This window comes from Diadema antillarum, unplaced genomic scaffold (genome assembly GCF_040938485.1).
Source record: "Diadema antillarum isolate AM-2024a unplaced genomic scaffold, OU_Dant_1.0 seq00000953_RagTag, whole genome shotgun sequence".
Taxonomy (NCBI): domain Eukaryota; kingdom Metazoa; phylum Echinodermata; class Echinoidea; order Diadematoida; family Diadematidae; genus Diadema; species Diadema antillarum.
This window is the reverse complement of record NW_027271801.1, coordinates 902,335-926,070: the sequence shown is the minus strand read 5'-3', so window position 1 is coordinate 926,070 and position 23,736 is coordinate 902,335. Positions and strand designations below refer to the sequence as shown.

At 40.4% G+C, this 23,736-nt stretch overlaps 1 protein-coding gene across 1 annotated transcript; it reads left to right on the top strand.

The window, feature by feature from the left end:
- Positions 1-167: 167 nt before the first annotated feature.
- LOC139741796 (ATP-dependent RNA helicase DDX50-like) lies at positions 168-23,736 on the top strand. The gene is made up of 14 exons (XM_071652386.1): positions 168-310; positions 4,207-4,437; positions 4,931-5,012; positions 9,783-9,866; positions 10,937-11,064; positions 11,497-11,793; positions 12,236-12,370; positions 13,030-13,236; positions 14,192-14,296; positions 14,907-15,026; positions 16,890-16,963; positions 20,107-20,266; positions 21,291-21,470; positions 23,422-23,736. Exons 1-14 carry the CDS (start codon positions 236-238, stop codon positions 23,734-23,736), a joined length of 2,193 nt encoding a protein of 730 aa, XP_071508487.1. The 5' UTR covers positions 168-235.

Here is a 23,736-nt window from a genome sequence, read left to right as displayed (position 1 = left end):
TGGACTGAATGCAGACTGTGGCACGCAGTGCAGTGCAGTATGCTCTTTGGCTGAATGTCTCTTTGCATGTATTGCGAAATGTGGGACTGTTCACCACACTACTTTGTACAGCGACTGAGTACACCTGCAGCTGACACACGCATGCACGTGTACTTGTGTGCTCGATGCACAACGTGGTTAACTTGACTCTTTAAAAAGCCTTTACTCAGTCCCAGGAAATCTTAGAAAGATAGTCATGGATGAAACTGATCGTACTGATATTCCATGTGACGATGATCTCCGGAAGAAGAAAAAGTCGAAGAAGAACAGGGTAAGATACAATTAAAACGCTGAAAAGTATAAAACAAATATCAAATTCATGAATTGTAAGTTTACACGGTCACTGTGTCTGTAGAATCTAAGGGCCTAACGCTACATCGCAAGTGTTAGCATGGCCATGGCCATGCCATGGTTAGTGTCGTTGTAAATTTATAATAAAAGTAGACTCTAAACGTGAACATGAAGATCCCGTACGGAACTCACGTGCGAATTTATATTGCCGTGAGTTTACGTGTAAAAATTGATCAGCGATAGACCGGTTAATTTAACTGATTAAAATCTCACGTCATTAATCATAAAATATTTGTCTCCTTTCTTTCTCACTCACACACACTCTCTCTCTCTCTCTCTAACGTTAGGTCTACTGTCTATCCACCACACCAGCGGCTAGCGGCGACTCATAGCCAACATAGCCATAGGGGTTCTAACAGTTGCTAACGTTAGTAGTCATATTTATAATTCTTCTAAGTTAAGTTCTAGCATATGTTATTCTATAGTAGTACTAGTAGGCCTAGATAGAACACTAAAACCCTGCCTGTTTTGGCAATTGTGCACTTTACGGCCCTATCGGTACCTCATTCGCCGTGTGCCAAGGTGATATCCCATAAACCATTCCGCACTGAGCAGCTGGCGAGCTTCTCTTGCTGTATGGAACGCCGTTTGACAAGTGATAAGGTCACTAAAACTAAAAGCCCGCCTCACGGCACTTCTGCAGAGCTAGCTGATCGCGCAAACCAACCATGTGGGCGAGAGGCTTGCGCTAGTGTGTGTGTGTGTGTCCATGTAGTGGCTCCCCGTAAATCGGTAGCAATACACACTTCGCACGGCGTCTGGTAGACTGTGTAGACAAAATAAACACTAAAAGACTGACGAATCGAGATAAGATTTTGTGTTTTTTTATCATTATTTTACAGAATAATTCCACCAAGGCCGCAGTGGACATATGCCCTCCGCAATAGGTGTAATTAGTGATAGATACCCTGCTTATTATATCACGCAAAATTCATTCATTTAAAATCATGATTGAAGCACGAAAGTTTACCACTCGTTGCGTTCCAGTTGTGTGCCAATCAATGCACAACTCGCGCTCGATGACGCCGTGCCGCACAGGCAGGGAAGGGCGTTAGAGCAACCATGTGGCGTACCGTAAGAGCTTTCATCACGCACACGCACGTTGACACATTCACACACACTAGCTGCACGAAATCTCACACACATGTACACAGTACAGTGCCGGAAGACCCGCTGTCGAACCGCGGTGCCTGATAGGAACTCGAACTCGCACGCACTTCTCGATTAGGGAAAAATCTCGCACCGATAATATAGGGCCATAAAGTGCACAATTGCCCCTGTTTTTAGTATAAATTTAGAGGTAGGGTCAGGGCCCCAGGCCGGATGCCTCAGACTGAGCAGTCCGGGAAACCTGCTCATGAGGGGGGCTCTGCTTTGTATGCTAATTTTATTTTACTCTGTTCCTCCTCAGCCTCATGGACATTAGCACCCCAGCCATGCTCAATCTATCACCTTATCAGAGGCCCTTGGCTCGGCCCGGGGGTGAGATGCTCATGAGCCCCCTTTTCATTTTTATTTATCCTTGTACCTTGTAGTAGTTATCCCCGAATGGAAGACCTCCACTAGGAAGGGTAAATTAACTCAGGGTTGACGAGAGTGGTAGCGCAAGTTTATTTTGCTTTATGAGAGCTTTGATTTTTTTAGTTTGGTTTTGAAGACTTCTTTACTCTAAGATAATATTATTTCTTTTGGGATGTCGTTCCAGAGGGAAATTACATCTGGGAAGAATGAGTTTGCCAGCTGGCTTGTGGAGATGAAGGTTGATACGGCGTTGTGCTGCTCGTCGTGTGTCGTGTGTCGACCGTAGCCTGGTTACTTTCTTGTTGAGGCATATTTGTGGAGATCTTGGTCAAGTTCACCATGGATGAGCTTGTAAAAGCTGATGAGGCGTAGATGTTGTCTTCTGTCCTCCAGGGGGAATCCATCTCACATTTGACATATAAATTGTGGCAAGTTCACACGGTAATTTTTTGTTACACACAATGTCCACTCTCCATGACTAACCACTAAAGCTAACGTTAGATTGTCTAATAACCCCGGAGCGCTGTAACCAGTAACAGGAACATGTTGGGGTCGCTGGTGCAGTTAGAGTGTCTAGAAATAGATCTATCTACTTTATTGTAGGCCAGTGTTTAGTGCATAGTCGACATCATACTTCAGCTCTGTAACTTGTTTGTCAGAAAGATATTTTTTCGATAGACTCTCTATCTCTGCAGACGGTTGACTGATAAGTGATGTCTAAGTAGGGTCTATATTGCTAATTAGTGATACCATTTTTGGAACCTTCCTGTTCTTCAACCAATACTTGGCTTTCTCTTTGAAGAATATACTTTGTGCTTTCCTTTTGATGCACTCCCTCTTTCTGCAAATAGCTCTTTGCATTCATCATCTAAAGTTGACAGACCTGATTGATATATTACTTGTTCCAATGAAATAATCTCATCTTTCCTAAATAAGATCTGACTCAATTTTAGCTAGTCCTGGCTCATCTCCGCCAACCGACTCATCTTCAGTATAGTCGCTGTCAGACTGTCAATTGACCTCATCATCAACAAGCAATGCCAAAAGGCTCAACACTAACTTTATTTCTTTGGTGGCCCATTTGGGCCACCAAAACCATCAAAACTTCATTTGTTGGTGGCCCGAAAAATAAAGACAAATATGAGAGATAATTCATTTCATGAAACATCAGAATAATACAATAACACATGATGATTATGTGGAAATATGCAGGTGAAGAAAGTGCTTCAAATTCCACCTACTGTGACTAAAAAAGTAAAATAATTTGATGAAACATAAGAATGATTATAAACCATGATAATTATATGAAAATGGGCAGCTATGATTATGGGCTTGCAATATCACTTGCTCTGACTAAATTTACCGAGTCTTAACATAATGCAATATATTCAATTGAGGCATAAACATGATTCTAATGTGCACCACATATGTATGAAATCAAAATAGGGGTATATCTACTTCTCTTTTGAGGTAAATATTTTGCTATGAAAACTAGCAGCGATCTTGGCAACCCTGGTCCGGCCAGCTGAGCCGGGAGTTATTCTCCACTTTCCTGACTGAGGAAACACATAAAAACACTGTACACACTTACAAATATTATGGTGGCCTGAGTGGGCCACCAAAGCATATAATTTCTTATATAATGGTAGCCCTGGGCCACTGGGCCACCTCTAATGTCAAGCCTTGGCTATGACTTGAGTAATGCTACACATTGTATGTCTTTGGTGTCACTGAAAAGTGTTGTCTCCTTCAGGGTGCAGAGTTACAGTGCTCGGTTGATTATGTTTTCTTTTTTATTGAAGTCCTGAAACCCAAATCCAAGTTGACTCTTTCGACATTCCTGCCTGACGCTGCTGCAGCAGCCTATTTGATAAAGGTGCCATTGTTTTGAGTAGAGGCTAGCTGACAATTCTCACTCAGTACTGTGGCAGAGGGCAAAGGAGGTTGTTGTTGTTTTGAATCGATGATGATTAATTCAATGTCATCAGCATGTTGTATTATTGGGACATAACTTATTTTTTATTGAAATCCTGAAACCCAAATCCAGGTTGACTGTTTTGACAGTCTTGTCAGATGGGTACAGTGGCATATCTTAGGGGATTCTGATCAAGATGCACTTGTTTTGAGTAGAGGATAGCTGACAATTCTCTTAGTACTCTCGGTACTGTGGCAGAGGGGAGGTTTGTTGTTGTTGTTGTTGTTTTGCCCCAGCACTCTTCCTCATATGGATTTCTACAGTGTTTGTGGATTTTGCTTTCATTTCTTAACTTCTCCTATCTATTTTGTTGGCCACAGAAAGGTAAACCTGAAGATGAAAAGCCGTCACAAAATGGCAAAATCAGCAGCGCCGAAGAAGATGAGAAACCATCAGCATCCTCGGCTTCAGCAGACAAGAAGAAGAAGAAAAAGAGAAAGCAGGATTCTTCCGAGGAGGATGGCGATGTTACGTCCAAGAAGAAAGTAAAAACCGAAGGGAGTTCGGCATGCAGCACTGAGAAAGAGAAGAGGACTACTTCAGAAAATATGGTACAGTATCACTTGCTGTTTGGTCTCCTCTCTTAACTCCTCTGATAGTGAGAAAGATTTCTTGTCTCATTAGGCATCAAGTGACTCAAGTCTCCTTCAATCAAATTCATTTCATTCTGTCCTGTAATTTGCATGTCTTTATATCATACAAACAACTTTCAAGTTGACAGAGATGGAAATCACTTTTGTAGTGCATCAGACCTGACTGTGAATGAAACCGGTGATTACATATTGACATTTTCATGACAGATTTTGCAAACTGTCATTTTGTGTTGTAATATGATAAATGTTATGGTGAAGTCTGTAGAAAAAGAAAATATAAACATCTGCAGAGAATTATTGCCAATCATTGGCTTTTAAACAAATAACTGAAATGAAAAATTTCCCTTGTGCATCGCCCAATCTGGTAAGCAAATCAGAAAACTAGCTGCATGTGTATTGTGATGGAAAGGCAATCATCCTCGGAATTCTTCTTGCAATTATCTTTTGCTAGGATGTGGATGTTGACAGTGCAGAGAGGCAGGGGGCCTTCTCAAAGTTTGACATTGGACCAAAGACGATAGAGCGGCTCAAAGGTACGTGAATATGTATCAGAACATCCAAGATGAGAGGAAGGATTGTAGATTGAAGATAAGAGTGTAAATTAGGCTGTAAGACTTAATCAAATCTTGAAACCTGTCAAGGAAGAAGTATTCAGTGTGTTACATGTTAACACTAGTCTTAGAGTGACAGCGCCCATTACTACAAGTTGTACATGGTGAAATAGCATGACATCATTGGTAATGCAAATACTAAAGATAGACTTTTAATCATAATGAGATTAATAAGAGTTTATCAAATACGTGTCAACTCAAGAGGGGCAAATCATTTATTAGACTTGCAGGCAAAATCTGATGAAGCCCAGCGGTCAGGCACCCGAGTCTGAATTTCATTTTTCTATGCGGTAAGTGCATTTATCCTGGATGTTCATAGAATCCTCAAGTAGACATTACAGTTTTCTGTTGTGTCACAGAGCAATGACTCATCTGACATTGTAGCTTAGGCCCCAGTCACATATAAACTCTGATGCTCAAGGATCTACACGGCAATCCCCAGATCATGTGTGCGATGATCTAGGGAGATCTGGGATAGATTTGCCCCGAATGGAGCGTCGACGAGCATTTATGACTGTACACACGGCAGCTACATGGATGAGGCCGGACTAAGACGACATCTACACGGCATCTACACAGCGCTAACACAGACCATGCCGGACAAAGCTGGCATCTACACGGTCCATGCAGGCAGAGCACGGCATCTACACAGTCCATGCAGGCAGAGCACGGCATCTACATGGTCCAACAAGGCAGCAACACGGACTAACATGGCAGCAACACAAACCAACACGGCAGCAACACGGACTAACACGGCAGCAACACGGACCAACACAGCAGCTACCCATGTGCCACACCTGCAGACGAAAAAGCGAGCAAATTTTAAATTTTTATCAGTCTTCTTCTCGTTCTCGTCATGTCAACATTGCTTTTTCTTCTTGAGTAAATCATCAAAAAAATTCACACAACTGATATATATGTTGCATCTCCAAAGGGTTGTATGGGCCATTCTCCGAAAAAGTGTGTAATTACAGTTGTACATGTGACAAAAATTCAACATCACAGATTTCATTCATTTTTTACCAATTCAGAAAATTTAATCCCGTAGGAATACATAACAATCAATGGGTGATTTTTGAGAGCTCATATTTATTTTCTGGAAAAATTTCCAAACGCAGAGTCCTTTTTTTGCCAAGTCATGTTAAAACCACATGTCAGATAAGTTAGCAGAGGTAGCATCTTAGAAAATTTTTGATTGTCTGCTTATTTCTTGATTTAAAATGGCAATGCTAATGTAAAACTACAAGCTTATACATAAACAAACATCATGGAAACATTTTTGAGTCAGCCTTGGTCTAATCTGTGATAAAAATGTTCGTGATTTATAAAATGAAGGCTAAATAGAAATCAAGATCATAGTATAATCTATATCGGCTTAAAATATATTGCCCTAATTTAACTTTTACCTGCATTTGAATTATATCAGTAATCTCATTGTTTATGTATAAAACATTATGAATAAGTATTACACTTCTCATAAATAGAAAATGCCAGGTAACATCTCTGCCAGATTACATATTGGATCCGAAGAAGACCAGTGTGGTAACATATCTGACACATTAGAAGTTCCGTTAGCGTGTACATTTCAGACCCAACGCCAATCATGCCAATGAATTCATTTTAACTTGTAAGAACATTACAATGTGACTATTTTAGTTAAAACACCACACTTCTAATCGTAAAGAATGATCTAGTCATAGAAAGAAAGATTAGATAACTCTTCATTCATGTCAGTAAAACTTTGAGATAAACATGAAATACAAGAACCAAACAAACATAAATCCATTTTTTTTTAATATAGTTCAGAAATTTTGTAGTTACACAGAAGACAGTAAAAATGAAATTGGAAAAGATTTATATGCAAATAATACACATGAATTCAATTTTCCTTTCTTCCTGCCTCAAGAAATAGGCCATGCGACACTTTGTGGCTCATAAAAAACTATTGGTAACGTAGTTGACATGTTTGATGATAATGTATCTGATGTGCTATTACCATATCAAAAAAAGCTCAAATCATGCCGTCCTGCCAGGACACGGATCCAGCCTATGAGGTCAAGTAGGCCCGGAGGTATTCTCTTTTCTTCTTTGCGGCTGTTTTAGAGGAGTTTTTAGGCAGCTGTGACACTTTATCCATGAAAGGGTTGTCCTTCCTCCATTCTCTTGAAACGATATTGTGGTCATTGTCCTTCTGGTCAGCAACACCGATATGTTCGACTTTGTTTCATAGTCTCAGCAGGTTATGCAAGCAGAGGCAAGCATGCACAATGTTCATCACTGTCTTTGGTCTTTGAAGCATGGTCGTCGGCAGGCAACGAAAGCGATGTGCAAGGATACCGAAGGCGTTCTCGACAATTCTTCGGCCTCAGGATAGTCTGTAGTTGTAGATTCTCTCGACTTTGACATGTTCCTCTTGAAAAATGGCTTCATGATGTATGTTTTGAGAGCGTCATCTGCTGCTATGTAGAAGGGCATAGGTGTGTCGTCATTTGGTAGTGGCTCGGGATCTGGCAGACCCAAAACTCCTTTGTTGATTGCTTCGCTCAGTTCACTGTTGTTAAAGACTGGTGCATCACCAGCTGATCCATTGCTGCCTACCTCTGCCCAGATGAACTTGTAATCAGTGTCGACCAAGGCCATTAAAATCAAGGAATGGAAGCCTTTGTAGTTGTAGTACAATGATCCTCCACGAGGAGGACACTGAATGGCTATGTGCTCCCCGTCCAAAGCACCTACACAATTGGGTAGCTGCCATCTCTCTCCAAACTGCTTGGCAATGTCCTTCCCTTCAGCTGGCGTCCCCGGGCAAGAAACCAGTTCTTCTGCAAACTCTGCAACAATAGCATCACAAACTTGATGGATGACCACAGAGATGGTGTTGTGGGCCACCCTAAATCCATACATCAGAGAGTGGTAACTGTGCCCTGATGCCAGGTATCTCAACATTATTGCTAGCTTGATCCCAGGTGAGAGAGGTTCTCTGTGATTTGCATTCTTGGGCTTGATTCTGTGCTCAATACGTGACAGGATTTCTTGGAAAATTTCGTAGTCCATTCATAGGAAATTATGGAAACCCCTTGAATCTTCGTTCTCCAATTCTTTCATTAGCCTTGCATATTGTCCCAGGTCTGGTCTTCTGGCGAGCCATTGATGAACCCACATTAGTCTCATCTCTCGCACTCTTTTGACTGGTGTAGCAATTCTATGTTTTCTTTTCCTTCTTTCAGCAAGTTTGGCTTTTGCAATCAGAATACTGTTCTCAATTTGATTCTTTTGCAGTTCAAGTTAGCAGCTCAGCAGTTTTTCAATCTCATCTCGTCATCCATGGTGATGCATTGTCTGTGGCAGCAGAGAGAAGTGAGATGATGTTGAAATCTCTCCCAATTTATAGGGAAGTCGAGTGGGTCCGTGTGATCTTGATGTGAAAAAAAAAGTGATGGACTGCCAAGGATACTCCCAGCACATACACGGTCGTTCCAGGCATCAACACGGACCTTCCCGGCATTTATACGGGCCATTATACCCGGCATTTATACGGGCCATTTACACGGACCACCCCGGATTGCTCTGCCAACACGGCAATCCCCTAATGAGGCTGGATGTTTTTGACATCCAAAAGTTGCCGTGTTGGCCTCCCGGATGTCCCTGGATATACACAGATGTCCGAGGATGTCCAAGGTGTCAACAGGGATCTCTCTCCGGGGATCTGGTCCGGGGTGATCCGGGATCTCTATGTGACTGGGGCATTAAAAGAAAAAAAGTGTTGAGAAGATCACTAGGGTATATTACCTTCGCATACCTAGTCTATGTTAGAGACCCTTTCTCTTTAGTAGTCGTAAGTGTAACAGGCAAAGGTTTGTCTCAGGAGATATGAAGCAAGACAGTGCTTCTGTAGACTGGTCCTTCTCCTATATCCTAATGCCTTTGAATTACTCAATTCTGCTACCAGTATTAGGAAGCAAAAAGTAGCCAATCAGTGGAGCTCTGTTTATTAATTAATTCATTCATTTTATTTCAGCATGGTACAAGCTTTAGCAAGGGCTGTTCTTCAGCATGTCTGCACACAGATAATGCTCATGCATAATTCGTAATGACAGTGAATAGCTGACTCTAGGTATTTCAGTGGTTGAAGTGACTGACGTGAGAAATTCACTAGGAACAGTTGGAATTTCTCCCAGCTCATTATAGAAGCGTTTGCCAACCTCAGAAGGCCCTCACACGTACATGCTCGAATTCAACTCACACCGCATTTTATTGCCTCCACGAACAACAGTGTGACAACCTTTGAAAAAGACTACAACAGTAGTAGGGTCACTTGCATCTTAGAATACCAAAGCTTTCAGAATACACAATATATTTTGCCCTTAATTTTATTTTGGTGAATTTTGAGTCAACTGATATTCAAAAAATCAACAACTCATGAAAATAGTGTCTCCTGTAACACAAATGCACTGTATACCAACAAGTGTGATGAGACAATGTCAATTTCTTATTTCATCAGTATGGTTTTTGAGATCATGAAGACAGGTTTGTCATAATTGTGTGGCAAGTCCCAATTTGCAAAAAAGAAAACTCTCAAAACAAAGGTGTATATAGTATCAGTCATCATCTCAAGTATTATTGCATGCCGTGAACATTGCCACATGGTGTGATATTGTGAGATATTTTTATGTAATCATATCGTTTATGCAGCCAAGGGGATCAACTTCTTGTTTCCGATCCAAGCCAACACATTCATACCCATCTCAGAAGGTTTTGATGTCATTGGACAAGCACGTAAGTTTGTGAGCCAACCATAACACCTCTTATTCTGTCGTTGCCCTTCCCTGTCATCTAGTTCATACACATTGGATCACAGGTTGCTGATGATTCGGGGCAGTACATCTTTTCACATTTGAACAAATCTTGAGCATTTCAAAGAATTATGTTGTTTGTCAATATGAAATTGAACAGTGATTTTATTGTGTGTAAATGTATCACAATACTGTGGAGTTGCTCTCAGCCTTAATGATTACAAAAATGAATGTTTCAGTTCTTTGTTCTTAGAAATTTCATAGAATCATTGAGAATAAATGATGACTTGCAAGGAAACAGTATCAATTTTTCAGTGCCAAGATACCATGTAGGTTATGTTAAGTATGACCTGTGCTTGACTTGTGCTTGACATGTGTTGCCATCCATGAATATGCTTTTTGTGGTAGTTGGCATTATTGGTACCACAGGATGCCTGCGAGCTGTGTCTAGTTAGTGTCAGCTTTATGAGCCAAACACACTCGGATCTTTGTGGGGTATGGGGGGAAATAGCATAGTTTTGAGAAGATGGTTTAGTTTGAAGAAAAAAAAAATGGTAGTCACTGTTCTCAACTTTTTCTTTGGACCAGTGCAGGCTGGGGTGCAGGTGTGAAAAGATTTGTAAGTCATATTGCAATCTCACATTTGAATGACATACTGTCCAGAAATATCCCAGGATAATAACACTTCTGTATTTGCTTTCTTTCATATGAAAACGTGTGAGGAAAATTAGAGAGTTGTTAAGGAAATTGTACCCAAATGGGATATTTAGATTCCAGCACATTCATGTCCTTAAGACCATGGTCATAAAAGTAGGATGGCTCTTGGGTTTTCATCTATTAATTTGACTGGTGTTTAAACTGCAAAAGCTTCTCACTACCTGTATTCCCTAAACCTTAGCTTATCTTCTTCTGGACATTATTTTATTCCAAACAACAATTTTTGTGTTGCAATTCTGTAAAGAGCATCAAGAAGCTAGTACAAACAACAAATCAGTATTGGGTTGGTGATTGATTTTGTCAAATTTGCCCCCCCCTTTTTTTTCCTCCATCCAGGTACGGGAACGGGAAAGACACTGTCCTTTGTCCTGCCATTGGTAGAGAAGCTGCAACAGATACCTCAGAAGAGTGGACGACCACCAGTCGTCCTGGCCCTTGCACCGACGAGGGAGCTGGCCAAGCAGGTGGGACTGTGTTGCCACATGATGCTAGGATGGACACCTTGATTAACTTTTCCTTAATCACTGCTATATTGCAAATTTAATGACATAGATAAATATCACCATGTCAATTCATTCCATGTAGCAATCTTGATACATGCCAGGTCATGAACGATAATTAGAACTATAAAAGAGATGGGGGAAAAAACTCAGCTCTATTTTGGAGAGTGGGGAGTTCTGCTGCACCCTAATTGAAAAAGAATTAATAACTTGCAAGAATGCTGAATTCTCTTCAGATATCTATATGAAAATTAGCAGCTTTCAGTGTCCAATGAAAGTATAGAGTTGCCCTGCATCCATCTCTCATACTTGATACATCATATCATTGACTATTTGACGCTAGTGTTAAACACAGTGTATTTGGTTTTAGTGTATTTGTTGTTCTTCACTCTGCAGATCTCGGAGTATTTTGAATTCATCAGCCCCCACCTCAGTACAGCCTGTATCTACGGTGGCACGGCGTACTGGCCGCAGGAGTCGGCCATTCGCCGGGGCCTGGACGTCGTCGTGGGCACGCCCGGCCGCATCCTGGACTACATCCGCAAGAAGACCCTGGACCTGTCCAAGCTGCGACATGTAATCCTGGACGAGGTGGACCGCATGCTGGACATGGGCTTTGCAGAGGAAGTGGAGGAAATCTTGAGTGCTGCATACAATACAGGTTGGTGCGAACTAAGAGAGCTAATAACTACAGTTATTTAGTTAACTTTGCTCAATGCCTGGCAGCCCTGTCAGGTGCATCCAGTGTTTAAGTATTATTGTGTTATTGTATTGATTGATTATTTTGAGTTTTCTAATTGATTTTGTATTGTATGCTTTCTGCCGAATAAAATAATAATAATAATAATAATAAAGAGCATCATCTAGTATCTATAGAAAATTGCAGTGAGTCAGCAGTGGGTCATGACTCAGCTATTGATAATGGATATGTCCCATGTGAAGGGAATAATTGTAACGTTGGCAATATATGAATGACAATTTCTATGCATTTTGCTTGATCTTGGATTTTACTTTGAATTGTGAATACACTCTTTCTTGAAACCAATATTACTTTTATTTCATGTGTTTGTTTTCAAGTATGAGTAACCATAACATTTTAATTGTCTTGATTATCATTTCAGAGGAGAGGGAGAAGAATCCTCAGACCCTTCTGTTCTCAGCCACTGTCCCACCCTGGGTCTACCAGACAGCCATGAAGTACATGAGCAAGGATCTAAAGAAGGTGGACCTGGTCGGCAGGGAACGAGTCCGAACTGCCACCACTGTAGAGGTTGGTATGGTTGGGTGATGGCTTTCACAAAACATTACACACATTGTTGTTTTTAGTTGTGGCACCATTGTTTTTGTGATTTCCAATCTCTCCATCCTGCCTGTATTTCTGACATTTTGCATGTTAGGTGTGTATTGACTGTTGTTACATTTCATCCATATTAAGCTCAGAGTTTTAGTTGTCACTCAACCGAGCTGTTTTACTTTCATGTAATTGATCCCCCCCCCCAAAAAAAAAAAAAAAAAAAAAGGTGACTGTGAATTTCCCATCCTTACTCAGATATAACAGTGATGCAATTAATTTTGAAATCAAGTACATTGTGTTCATGACTAGTTTGAGAACTACATACAACTTGCAAACAAAGCACAATTAGGGCTAACCAGACCAGGTTTGATCAAGCTGCCAATTTTTGTAAGACTTTTTGTTTTAGAGATCTTTTCAAATACTTTTCACATATTCTTGAGATGTTCTCTTGGGTGTCTTTACTACATATCATCTTCAGCTCTGATATGCCAGGTACAAATTCCACACAATTTGATCCTATGCCCTTGAGTCCTGGGAAATTTATATGTCATGCTGGGTTTCATGTGAACCTTGCTCCCTTTTCCAAGAGATAAAAATGGTCAGTCATACAGTACTATGCCCCCTTCCCCTTACAGCATCTAGCCATCAACTGCAGCTACTTTGACCGACCGGAGGTGATCAGTGACGTGATCAAGGTGTACGGCGGACTGGACGGCCGCTGCATGGTGTTCTGTGAGACCAAGAAGGATGCCAACGAGCTAGCCATGAGCTCTGCCATGAAGCAGGAAACTCAGGTCATGCATGGGGACATACCTCAGACACAGAGGGAGGTCACTCTCAAGGTAATGACTAAAATAGTCTTTTGTCATTACAGTCAAAAAATTTCTGTTAAACATGTCAAATCATAGATGTCAAATCATATATCTCATCTCCTCTAAAGTTTTAGAAACTTGTCAAACTTTGATTTTTCTAATGTTGCTGTTACTGGATTTTCTAGATCCTTACTTTTTATGCCTCCGCCACGAAATGGTGCTGGAAGCATTATGTTTTCGGGTTGTCCGTCCGCACGTATGTCTGTCCGCATTTGTTTACGCGATAACTTGAGTAATATTGACTGGAATTTTACCAAACTTAGTCCAAGTATAAAGGATGGTGGGGCAATTACTTGATTAGATTTTGGGTGAAATCGGCTGAAGGCCAAGGTCAAAGGTCAAGGTCAAATCATGAAACAGTTGGGCCACAGTCGGGCCACAGTTGGGCATGTTTTTGTAGAAATTGATCTCGACGTCTCTTTGAAGTATTTAGTTTGATCTGCTTTAATGTGTAAATAGAATTTTGATTAATCATGTATTGAAGAAATGGAGTGACCGCTGTTGAGGGAACAGATCAAAGTTCTGTGCTTACCTACCATTTGTGTATGCTCTTGTAACAAGTCAAGCAATTCTGTTCGCATTTACCTGTAGTTAATCCCCTCCCTCCAAGACTTTATTTGATGCAACAGTAGACAATGCCATTAAGTGTAGCAGTGCTGCAGTCCTTCTTGAATGCCAGGAGATACATAATCTATGTTCAGTGACTGTAAATTTCAGTATGCCTGTTCCTATTTGCAGAGATGACAGGCATGCAGATTGTGCCGATAGTTGAATGAAGCAAAGTAAGGGTGAGCGTGATCATTTTGTTTGGAATGTGATGGTTAGTACGTAGTACAGTAGTCTGGTCTTACCTTAATTTTGAAATATCTGTCTGCTTCATTCCTGTCTCTCCTTTGCTTTTTTACCCGTCTTCCTCACACCATAGGGGTTCAGAGAGGGCAAATTTCAATGTCTGGTCACTACGGACGTAGCTGCCCGAGGGCTGGACATCCCAGAGGTGGACCTGGTCATCCAGTGCAACCCTCCAAAGGTTGGTCTGATTTCCACACCTTGCTGCTCACTCCTGAAACAGCATCTAACAAAGAGTCACAGATTCCAGCTTCATTTGTTGTCTGTTATTTGATATATTTCTACCTTGGATTTTAATGCACTTGGCATATGGCATAATTACAACATCACATTGATATGATCAAGTTATTTTTTTTTTTCAGTGTAGTTGAATAAATATACTTCTGGTGGTGGTATCTTCATCATATAGAAAGAGAAAAGTAATACTCATTGAAGAAAAAATGAATGAAGGATGTCTACATATGACATGATTATTTTAAAATGTACAGCACTCAAGAAGATGGGAAACACCAATGCATGTGTTAAAAACATGCTTGCACAGTGTGATAATTGCCAAAGTACCTTTCAGTCACACAAGTGACACCACATTGAAATCTGCAAAATGACTTTGACCAGTACGTTTTTATATCTGCACTCCAGATTTTTGGTTTCTTCAGTTGTCATCTCAATCTCAGACATGTGCAATTGAGAGTTAGGATGTAGGTTCATGAAATATTATTGAGGCAGAACTTGGTGTCAGGATGTCTGTACAAGGTAAAATGAGTGTCCTCACGTCTTTAATCCGTGCGCAGGATGTGGACTCATACATCCATCGCTCTGGTCGGACAGGCAGGGCCGGGAGAAACGGAGTCTGCGTCTGTTTCTACAAACGAGCCGAGGAGAGGGACTTGCAGAAGGTGGAATACAAAGCAGTGAGTAATCAGGAATTTGCTTGTTGAGACTGCCACAAAAAGACTGTTGATTTTAAGACCCAGTAACATGGGGATACCATGGAGTGACCCAGCTTGGATATCTGGAAGAATCCCCGTAACAAATTGTCCATAGCTTTATCACTGATCTTTATGTAAAAAAAAAAACCTCGACTAGAGTTGACTGTTACCAATTAGCATATGCTTCCATGCACATATTCTCAGACATGTGGCTGACAGGCACTATTTGTGATTTTCTGCTGTACCCCAGTTGGCAGTGCATGAAGACTGATTCAGTCGTACCACTCATGTTTCCCCACGTTACCATGTTTTTAAGTAATTACCATCTACAGCAAACCCTCGCATGCAATCCTGCAAAGGTGGTCCAATTGGTAACATCTGTAGGCATCACAATGACATACGTGTACATCAATACACTCTCTCAGGTCAGGCATATTGCTGATTCACTGATTGGTGAGTGTCCCCTACTTGCATTTGTATGTCATAAACCTTTAACAGGGAGTATGGGGGTATCATGGGGGTGCCTACTCCAAAAGTGTCACATCTAAAACTTCTATCTCTTCATATGTTTGTTTGTTTTTTTTGTTATTTTACATTTGGTTCATGAAAGTAGTCTGAAAAGTACATTTCGTACATTGCAATACACATTTTTTATGCCTCCGCAACGAAGTGGCCGGAGGCATTATGTTTTCGGGTCGTCCGTCCGTCCGTCCGTCCGTCCGTCCGTCCGTCCGTACGTCCGTCCGTCCCGTTGTGTTTTTGTCGATATCTCAAGAACCGTGTGGTGGTTTTACATCAAACTTGGTATGAGGGTATATCCTTGGGGGATAATACTTTGTGTGGATTTTAGGGTCACAGGGTCAAAGGTCAAAGGTCACAGGTTATTTTGTGGAAAAAAAAATTAAATTTCATGTTTTTCTCCATATCTCGCAAATGGTTCAAGGTATCTTCATGGAACTTAGTATATATGCTTGTACCGATGGGCAGTGATTATCTAGGGAAGTTGGGGGTCATGGGTCAGAGGTCAGGGGGTCAAAGGTCAAGGTCAACTCCTCAAAATATCACTACTTTCCTTAAAATGCAATATGCCTGAAGGTTTTTTTTTTTTTTTAACTTGATGTATGGCATGTATTACCCAATATATATTTTTGGGGAAGTTTCTTGCCAAAAGGTCAAAGGTCAAAAGGTAAAAGGTCAAGTGAAAGTGCTAAATTGCACTTTTTCCTCCATATCTCGAAAGTAACTCAAGGTATCATCATGAAACTTACATATTTATGCATGTTCAACCTAACAGTGATCCTCTTTGGAACTGTGAGGTCAAAGGTCAAAGGCCAGGTTTAGATAATGCTATTTTCCCATTTGATACTGAAATTATACTTTTTCTCAATACCTTGAAAATTACTCAATGCATAAACTTATAAAAGGGTCAAAAGTCAAGTAAAAATCATCAGTTCCCCAAATACCTGCACTCTGACATTTTAATCATTCATCCAATTGAACCTAGTTCTAGGAAAGTGAACATTCAGCACATTTGTGTCAAACCTGTCATTTTAATATTTTGCCAATTGTGTGAAACTGTCATCACACATTGTCAAGACATTGTACTATAGACCTATTAGGAGAACCATGCATTATGGCGGAGGCATATCAGTAGCCGTAGCGATATATCTAGTTTCAGTCTGCAGTGCATGAAAACAACACACATGTTAATTCATCATATGAAGAACGACAAAAGAAATAGTTATTTGTTTTTTCATGGTATTACTTGCAAGTCTCAGAATATTAATATATGAACATATCAGTATCATGTCGGGGTGTTGTTTTCTTTGTTGTTTCTTCACACAGGGAATCAAATTCAAACGAGTAGCTGCACCCCAGCCCAGTGACATCATCAAATCGTCAGTCAAGGACGTCACTGGGTAAGTGGAGTGATCGAACTCTTGAGGACGCTGTGTTGGTACTTCTTGTTTTATGTACAAGTGATGGACAGTACTTGCAGACTGAATGGTTTTCCACATGGTACCTTGTCTTGTAAAGACATTAATTTTGCCCTGTTCCGTCACAGATTGATTTTCATGTCTCACAAAGGATTTTGCGTAGTGATCCTTCAAATTGTTTTATTATCATAATATTAGAATATGCAATGTGCAAATTTGCTAGGAAAGGTTGTGCAATCTTCACCTCAAAGGGAAAGGTGACCTTTTGATGTGCATGTTTTCAAAGGTTTTCAAGCTATTTTTGTATAGGACATTTCTCTCCTACCCAAGACAAAAATGCCAACTGTTACTTTTATGCAGTACTGTAAAACGAGGAATGTTCACAAGCATTGTAATTTTGCAAATTTTGCGAGAGCCAAGATTCGCAAAATTAAACTGCACGCAAAAGTTCTTGTCTACACTATATGCACTGAATGTTAGAGGCAACTCGTAAAAATTTCGTGCAGCGAAAATATCTTGTTTTACAGTATTTTTGTAATGTTTTTTTTTTTAACCATAAAAATACAGCACGTTTCATGGAAAGTACTGAAAGAAAAAATGCTCTTTTAGCTCTCAGAATAGTGCAATGCTGTTTAAAAGATTGGCACCCCTGCCAATAAGTTATTAATTTTCTACTGAACCGACAACACTCCTGACTCATAGTAAGAGTAATATTCTAGGCTTGCTAATGATCTGCCCCGACTTGTTTCTGCTGTTTAACAATTTGTTCGTTGCAGAATTTTAGCATTGTAGCCATTGTTGTACATTTATTGCAGTCCAGTCTGATGTTGTGACAATCTGAGTCTCATGTTGACATAAATTTTTTGAATGTGTTACACTTAATATAAAACCTTAGACTATCTACTAAAATTTTACAAAGCCATTGATCATTATTTAGATGATGGGTACAAAGGAGGATCTTAAAGGGGTTCTGTCGTCAGATACTATGGTTCTTCGATTTAATAAACCTTTTTTTGCTGTGCACCGAAGTACATTAAAAAAAACCAAAGCATACACAACTCCAGTTGAACGCAATTCTTTGGCTGTGTGTGTGTTCTACGATATGGGGATTAAGAGTCAAGGGCAATTATACATGAACAAGATGTACACAAAATGCTTAGGGTCCAGCTGAGCAAACTAAGCGCCAGATTTGGGCAAACTCAGAAACTGACAGTAAATCATTTGTTCTGCTGTGCACGCTATACAAACTCCAGTTGTCTTACTAAAGGCCACCGCACACTACACGATTAGACTGGTCTTAAAGTCTTAAGCCAAGCTGGGTCTTAAGACCAGTCGTACGACCGGACACCGCACACTATACGACCCGACTGTAAAGCGCACGCACCGGTGCGCACTGCGTGCGCTTGCATTTTACTGCATTGTGAATGGCTGAAAGCCTACGACCAGTCGTAGAAATTCAACATGTCAAATCTCTACGACTGGCGCTAAGACCCAGTCGTACGACTGAAAAATGGCTTGACTGTGACATCACACTTCTGGTCTTAAGGTCTTAAGACCGGTGAATCGGGGCAAAATCGTGTAGTGTGCGGCGGGCTTAAGTGCGGACAAGTGAACAAATGTATATTGCGCACATATCATGTAGACGACTGACAACCTTTAAAGGGGATGGCTAGTAACCGATCAGTGGGAATCAGTGGGAATGCTGAAGGATGATTATTCCAATCCTTGTGGGATTCATTGAAGAGGACATTATATATCTACTGTTGTGTGAAAATTATTTGCTTCAGAACAGTCTCATATTCAAGTAATGTGCAGATTAATACCCCGTCACTGACCAGGCACTCTAACCTGGAAACATTAAACTGCACATTACTTGAATATGAGACCATTCTGAAGCAAATAATTTTCACACAACAATAGATATATACCAGTAATGTCCTCTTAAATGAATCCCACAAGGATTGGAACAATCATCCTCCAGCATTCCCATTGATTCCCACTGATCAGTTACTAGCCATCCCCTTTAAGCGTGTTCTTCATCATGATTACGAGTAAAACTATATGCTTTGTATGACACTAACAGATGTATAATACATGAAAGAAGGCCTACATTCATATCATGATGGAACAGACCAGGGTGACTGCTCCAACTGTGTATGAAATATCCACTTGTGTATGTCATCTAGATTTCAAAACCAGCATTTATTTGCCTCATAGCCTGTTTGTGAGAAGAGATTTGTAAGAAAGTGAAAGAGAAGTTGACAGTATCTGAGTTTAGCCAGAAGCATGTCTGAATGTGATTAAGACCTGAGCAGAATGTATCTATTGAAGATCATATTGAAAATTGATCAACCCATGTCTTCTACATGTCATTTGGGATTTTAACTTTCGTTTTGGCTACTCTGCCAAGAAATAAATTGTCTGTCTGTCGATCCCAGATAGCAAACTAACAGGACGACTCCTCAAAAAAAAAAAAAAAAAAGTTGATTATGATGCCATGTATCAGGATGATAGGATGACCATGCATCACAAAATCAACAAAAGGATAAGAACTTTTGGTTTGTGTCAAATATTGAAAGAAGGTTTTCACTGCTTTTAAATTCATGTACTGTATACGCCAAATATTTTGCTAGGTTTTTATTTTCGCAAATTTCGTGAGTCAGGTACTATTCACGAAATTAAAGACATGCGAAAATATTGACTCTGATCCCGATGTGGATGTGACGTATGCATGTACGTTTCTCCGCTCACTTCAGGACTCCACGATCGCGAATTTAACCACTCGCAAAATTGTTGGGAATTCCCATTTTGCGAAAATTTAGACTCGCAAAATATATGGCGTATACAGTATTTACTTGTTCCAAGATTGGTCATTCCTAACCCCCAAAATATATAAAAAGAATACAAAAGCACTACACCTATTTCAGTATACTGTGCCAAGCTTTGTAGAGGGTAATTATGTCTGATTATACTAAAAGCTGAATATCAACTTTGTTGATTCAAAGCATATATTCCCAGGCCTTGAAATTTGTCTAGCCTCTGTGTCAGTGTGGAAAGAGAATTTTCTTGCCGACTCCTTAACCCATGTCTCACGTGCACGGCTGTTCATTCTTGTCCTCTGCCAGATTTCTGAACGAAGTTTCGTTAGACATGGTGGCGCTGTTCAGGGATGCAGCCCGAGAGATCATCGCGGAGAAGGGAGCAGAGGAAGCCCTGGCTGCCGCCCTGGCCCACATCTCGGGGTCAAAAGCCATGAAGACGAGATCACTGCTCACAGCTGAGGAGGTAATTATGATGATGATGACAAAGATTTGTGCTTCCCTTATTTCTGTTACATTTGTTCACTGTTTTCCTTTTGAGGAGGTACCACTTGATGACAGTATTTCATCTCATTTTGAAAGCAAAGGTTAGTTATCAAACTCATTTTGCACTTATCTTTTCTTTCAAATTAATTGTAGCCTCACAAAAGATGTAGTTTACAGCTTTTTATGATGCTTGTGAGTTGTTCATTCTTCAACTGTCTGTGCTTTCAATTGTTGAAGAAACTGATGCTTGAAGGAAAACAGGCACCAATTTGAAATACCACATCTTTCTTTATTTTGTTTTCAGAGTACATACTTGTCACTAACAACTTTGCCCCCTTTAAATAATAATAAGAAAAAAATAAACATGAATATTGAAAACCACAGCAAGAACAAATTAGAGTCCTGTGCCATTATACACTTCATTTATCTAATGATATAACTTCAATTTAAGAACATATGTCCAAGCGTCAAATGTGTTGAGAAATCTGTTATTGCTTTCTTTTCTTGATCATGTGATATTGTGGTGTATCCTAGCAAAAAAATTTGGCAGTGCCCTAAGATCCTGATATTAAAAGTTGAGAGGAAACTCAAGTTGGATTGGGTGGACTAGATTTAGTTGGATTGAAAGTGGTAGTCCAACATTATTTCACCATTTCACATCATACGCCATGACATCATACTGCCGTAGTTTACTGCAACACTGTTTCTATTGGTTAGAGTTTACGAAATCCCGTCATTGCAGAAGTCATGCAGGCTTATTTTGTTGAGGCAGAAAATGTACAACTACCACTTCAGCACGCTTTGAGTGTGTTGGAGTGCCAGGTTTGTGAAGTCACCAAATAGCAGCTGAGAGACATGCTTTAAAATCTCCTTGTCAGTAGATATGAATTGTTGAAGCAGTAATTGTGATAAAAAGTGGTTAGCTGACCTTGTCAGAGAACAGATGATCCTGAGCTGGTATTTCACATCGTATCGACAATGTCTTGTCTCCTACATGAAACTAGGGTAAGACAACTCTATTCCTTGAGACGCAGTCACACCTCTTCGATGTCGGTGATGTCTTCCGAACTCTGGGTCGATATCTTGACCGGGAAACGCGGAGTGCCATAAAGGGGATCAGAATCTGTGTGGACCAAACCTCGGCAGTATTTGATGTGGTCAACGATCACAAGGACCATCTTTTGGTAAGCCTTCAGACAAACATGGCCCAAGTCACTCTTATGTTTGAAGCTATTTCTCTAGCATTTCACTTCACTTGGGGCAAGGGTCTGGGGCCTGCTTAAAGGGATGGTATAGTTTTGGTTGAGATGGAGATTCAGGTTTTAACTTTTTGCAAGCTGATTAGAAACCACTTTTATGAAATATTAGAGAGCATATAATTCTAAGAGGTAATCACAATTTATTTGAAGAAAATCGGTTTTGAAATGGCTGAGATACCAAAAACAAAGTAAAACAGAGTGGTCCTAATAAAGGTTGGATGCGACCTTTTATTAGGACCGAAAAGATGATCCCACCTTTTGATAGGACCTCTTTGTTTTTAGATATCTCAGCCATTTCAAAACCAATTTTCATCAAATAATCTTTGAATTCCTCTAGAATTGTATGCTCTGTAATATTTCATATATTTGGTTTCTAATTATCTTGCAAAAAGTTAAAATCTGAATCCCCATCTCAACCAATACTGTACCATCCCTTTAAGGTCCTGGGAAAGCTCTGGGAAGCTCTGGGTGCTCTCTGGTGCCATCTTAGCCTTGTTTTTAAACATTTGACCACAGTGAACGAATGGTAATCCAAGGATAAAAATCTCCAGCTAAATGTCTTTGCCAACACAAATTATTTGTAAGTTTCTCAGTGTCAAACAGGTCATCAATTTGCAGCATGATACTATAATGCCAAATCCAGATGTCAAGTGAAAAATATGAAACATTGCTGTGACATATCCAAGCCCCTCTTTGACTGCTGGAATTCTGGAATTACGTGGGAAGCACAGCAAAACCTTTTGATTAATGTTGAAATGAATCAAATGTATCAATAAAGGGACTGTACAGTACTGGTTGAGGTAGGAATTCATGTTTTGAACATTCCTAAGTGAGATAATGAAAAGCCTCTTATGAAATATGAAAGAGCATGTAATTTTAAGAAGGATTCAACATTTATTTGATGAAAATTGGTTTTCAAATGGCTGAGATATCCAAAAAAGTGCTAATAATAAAAGGCGACATGCCACAACTTTATTAGTGTCTCTTTGTTTCTCCTTATTTTTGGATATCTCAGCCATTTCAAAACCGATTTTCATCTAAATAAACTTTTGATACCCCTTAGAACTACATGATCTTTGACATCTCATAGAGTGGTTTCTGAATATCTCGCGAAATGTTAAAAGCTAAATCTTCACCTCGACCAGAACTGTACACACCCTTTAATACCTTGTGATGAGAACTTTGATTTAGCTGTAAAGTGATGAAATTTTTACTATGCAAGTGGCAGTTGTGTGTGCGATATCCATTGGCCATAATTTGAATGTTGTAGTACATCCACATAAAGGAGACTTATCTCTTGCTTCTGTCTCCCAAGGAACTTCCTGACATTGCACTAATCTCGTGAACTTCTTGCACAAGTTAAAAATCCTCATGGAGGCAGTTGTTTATAATGTAGAAAAATTGTAAGATGTGAGAGAGTTATACTTGGCTGTACTCCACCTGATGAATAATTCAGTAGTTTATATGAACGATTCACTAAAAATTAGTCTATGCAAGGACATACATGTACCAGCTGTGAAGGTCGTATGAGCAGCTGAACTGTAAGGACTAGGTAGGGGCAGTGCTCTCACAATCTGTGTAGACCCCAGGGAGGCTTCAAAGGCCTGTCTTTGGACCACTCGTACATGTACAGTCTGTGTTTATTCAAAGAGCTGTGTGGCAAACTAGCCTGGTCTCACTGGTAGTAGCTCTGTCAGGAGAAATTCTACAATCACTGCTGAAGGGCAGTAGCAGTATGCATATTAACAAGTCTTCTTGAATACACGGATGACTATGTTCACAATGTATTAGGGAAGTTTGGTTTGTTTGATGTATACATGACAAAATCTCTGATTCTTCATTTTTGTCTGTTTTTTTTTTCCCCTATAACATGCAGTCCTTATGGCGAGACACTCCAGAAGCACAACTCACAGTAGCAGCGGAACTACCAGAGCTGATAATAGCAGCCTCGGATTCATTTGATGACCGGCGGGGCGGCGGAGGCGGGTTCCGCGGGAGGGGAGGAGGCGGTTTCAGGAGATTTGGGGACCGGAGAGGGGGCGGCGGAGTTGGACGGGGAGGAGGAGGAGGAGGATGGGGAAGTAGGAATGGAGGAGACCGTAGGAGAGGCAGTGGTGGTGGTGGTGGTGGTGGGTGGGGTAGGGGAGGAAGGAGTAGGGGTGGAGGTGGTGGAGGTTGGTATAATAGATAA

Coding starts and splice junctions, on each gene's coding strand:
- LOC139741796 (XM_071652386.1), top strand. CDS start 236: ATGGATGAAACTGATCGTACTGATATTCCATGTGACGATGATCTCCGG. Junction 12,371..13,029: donor GAACTGCCACCACTGTAGAG/GTTGGTATGGTT, acceptor TTCCCCTTACAG/CATCTAGCCATCAACTGCAG. Junction 20,267..21,290: donor CACTGCTCACAGCTGAGGAG/GTAATTATGATG, acceptor ACATGAAACTAG/GGTAAGACAACTCTATTCCT.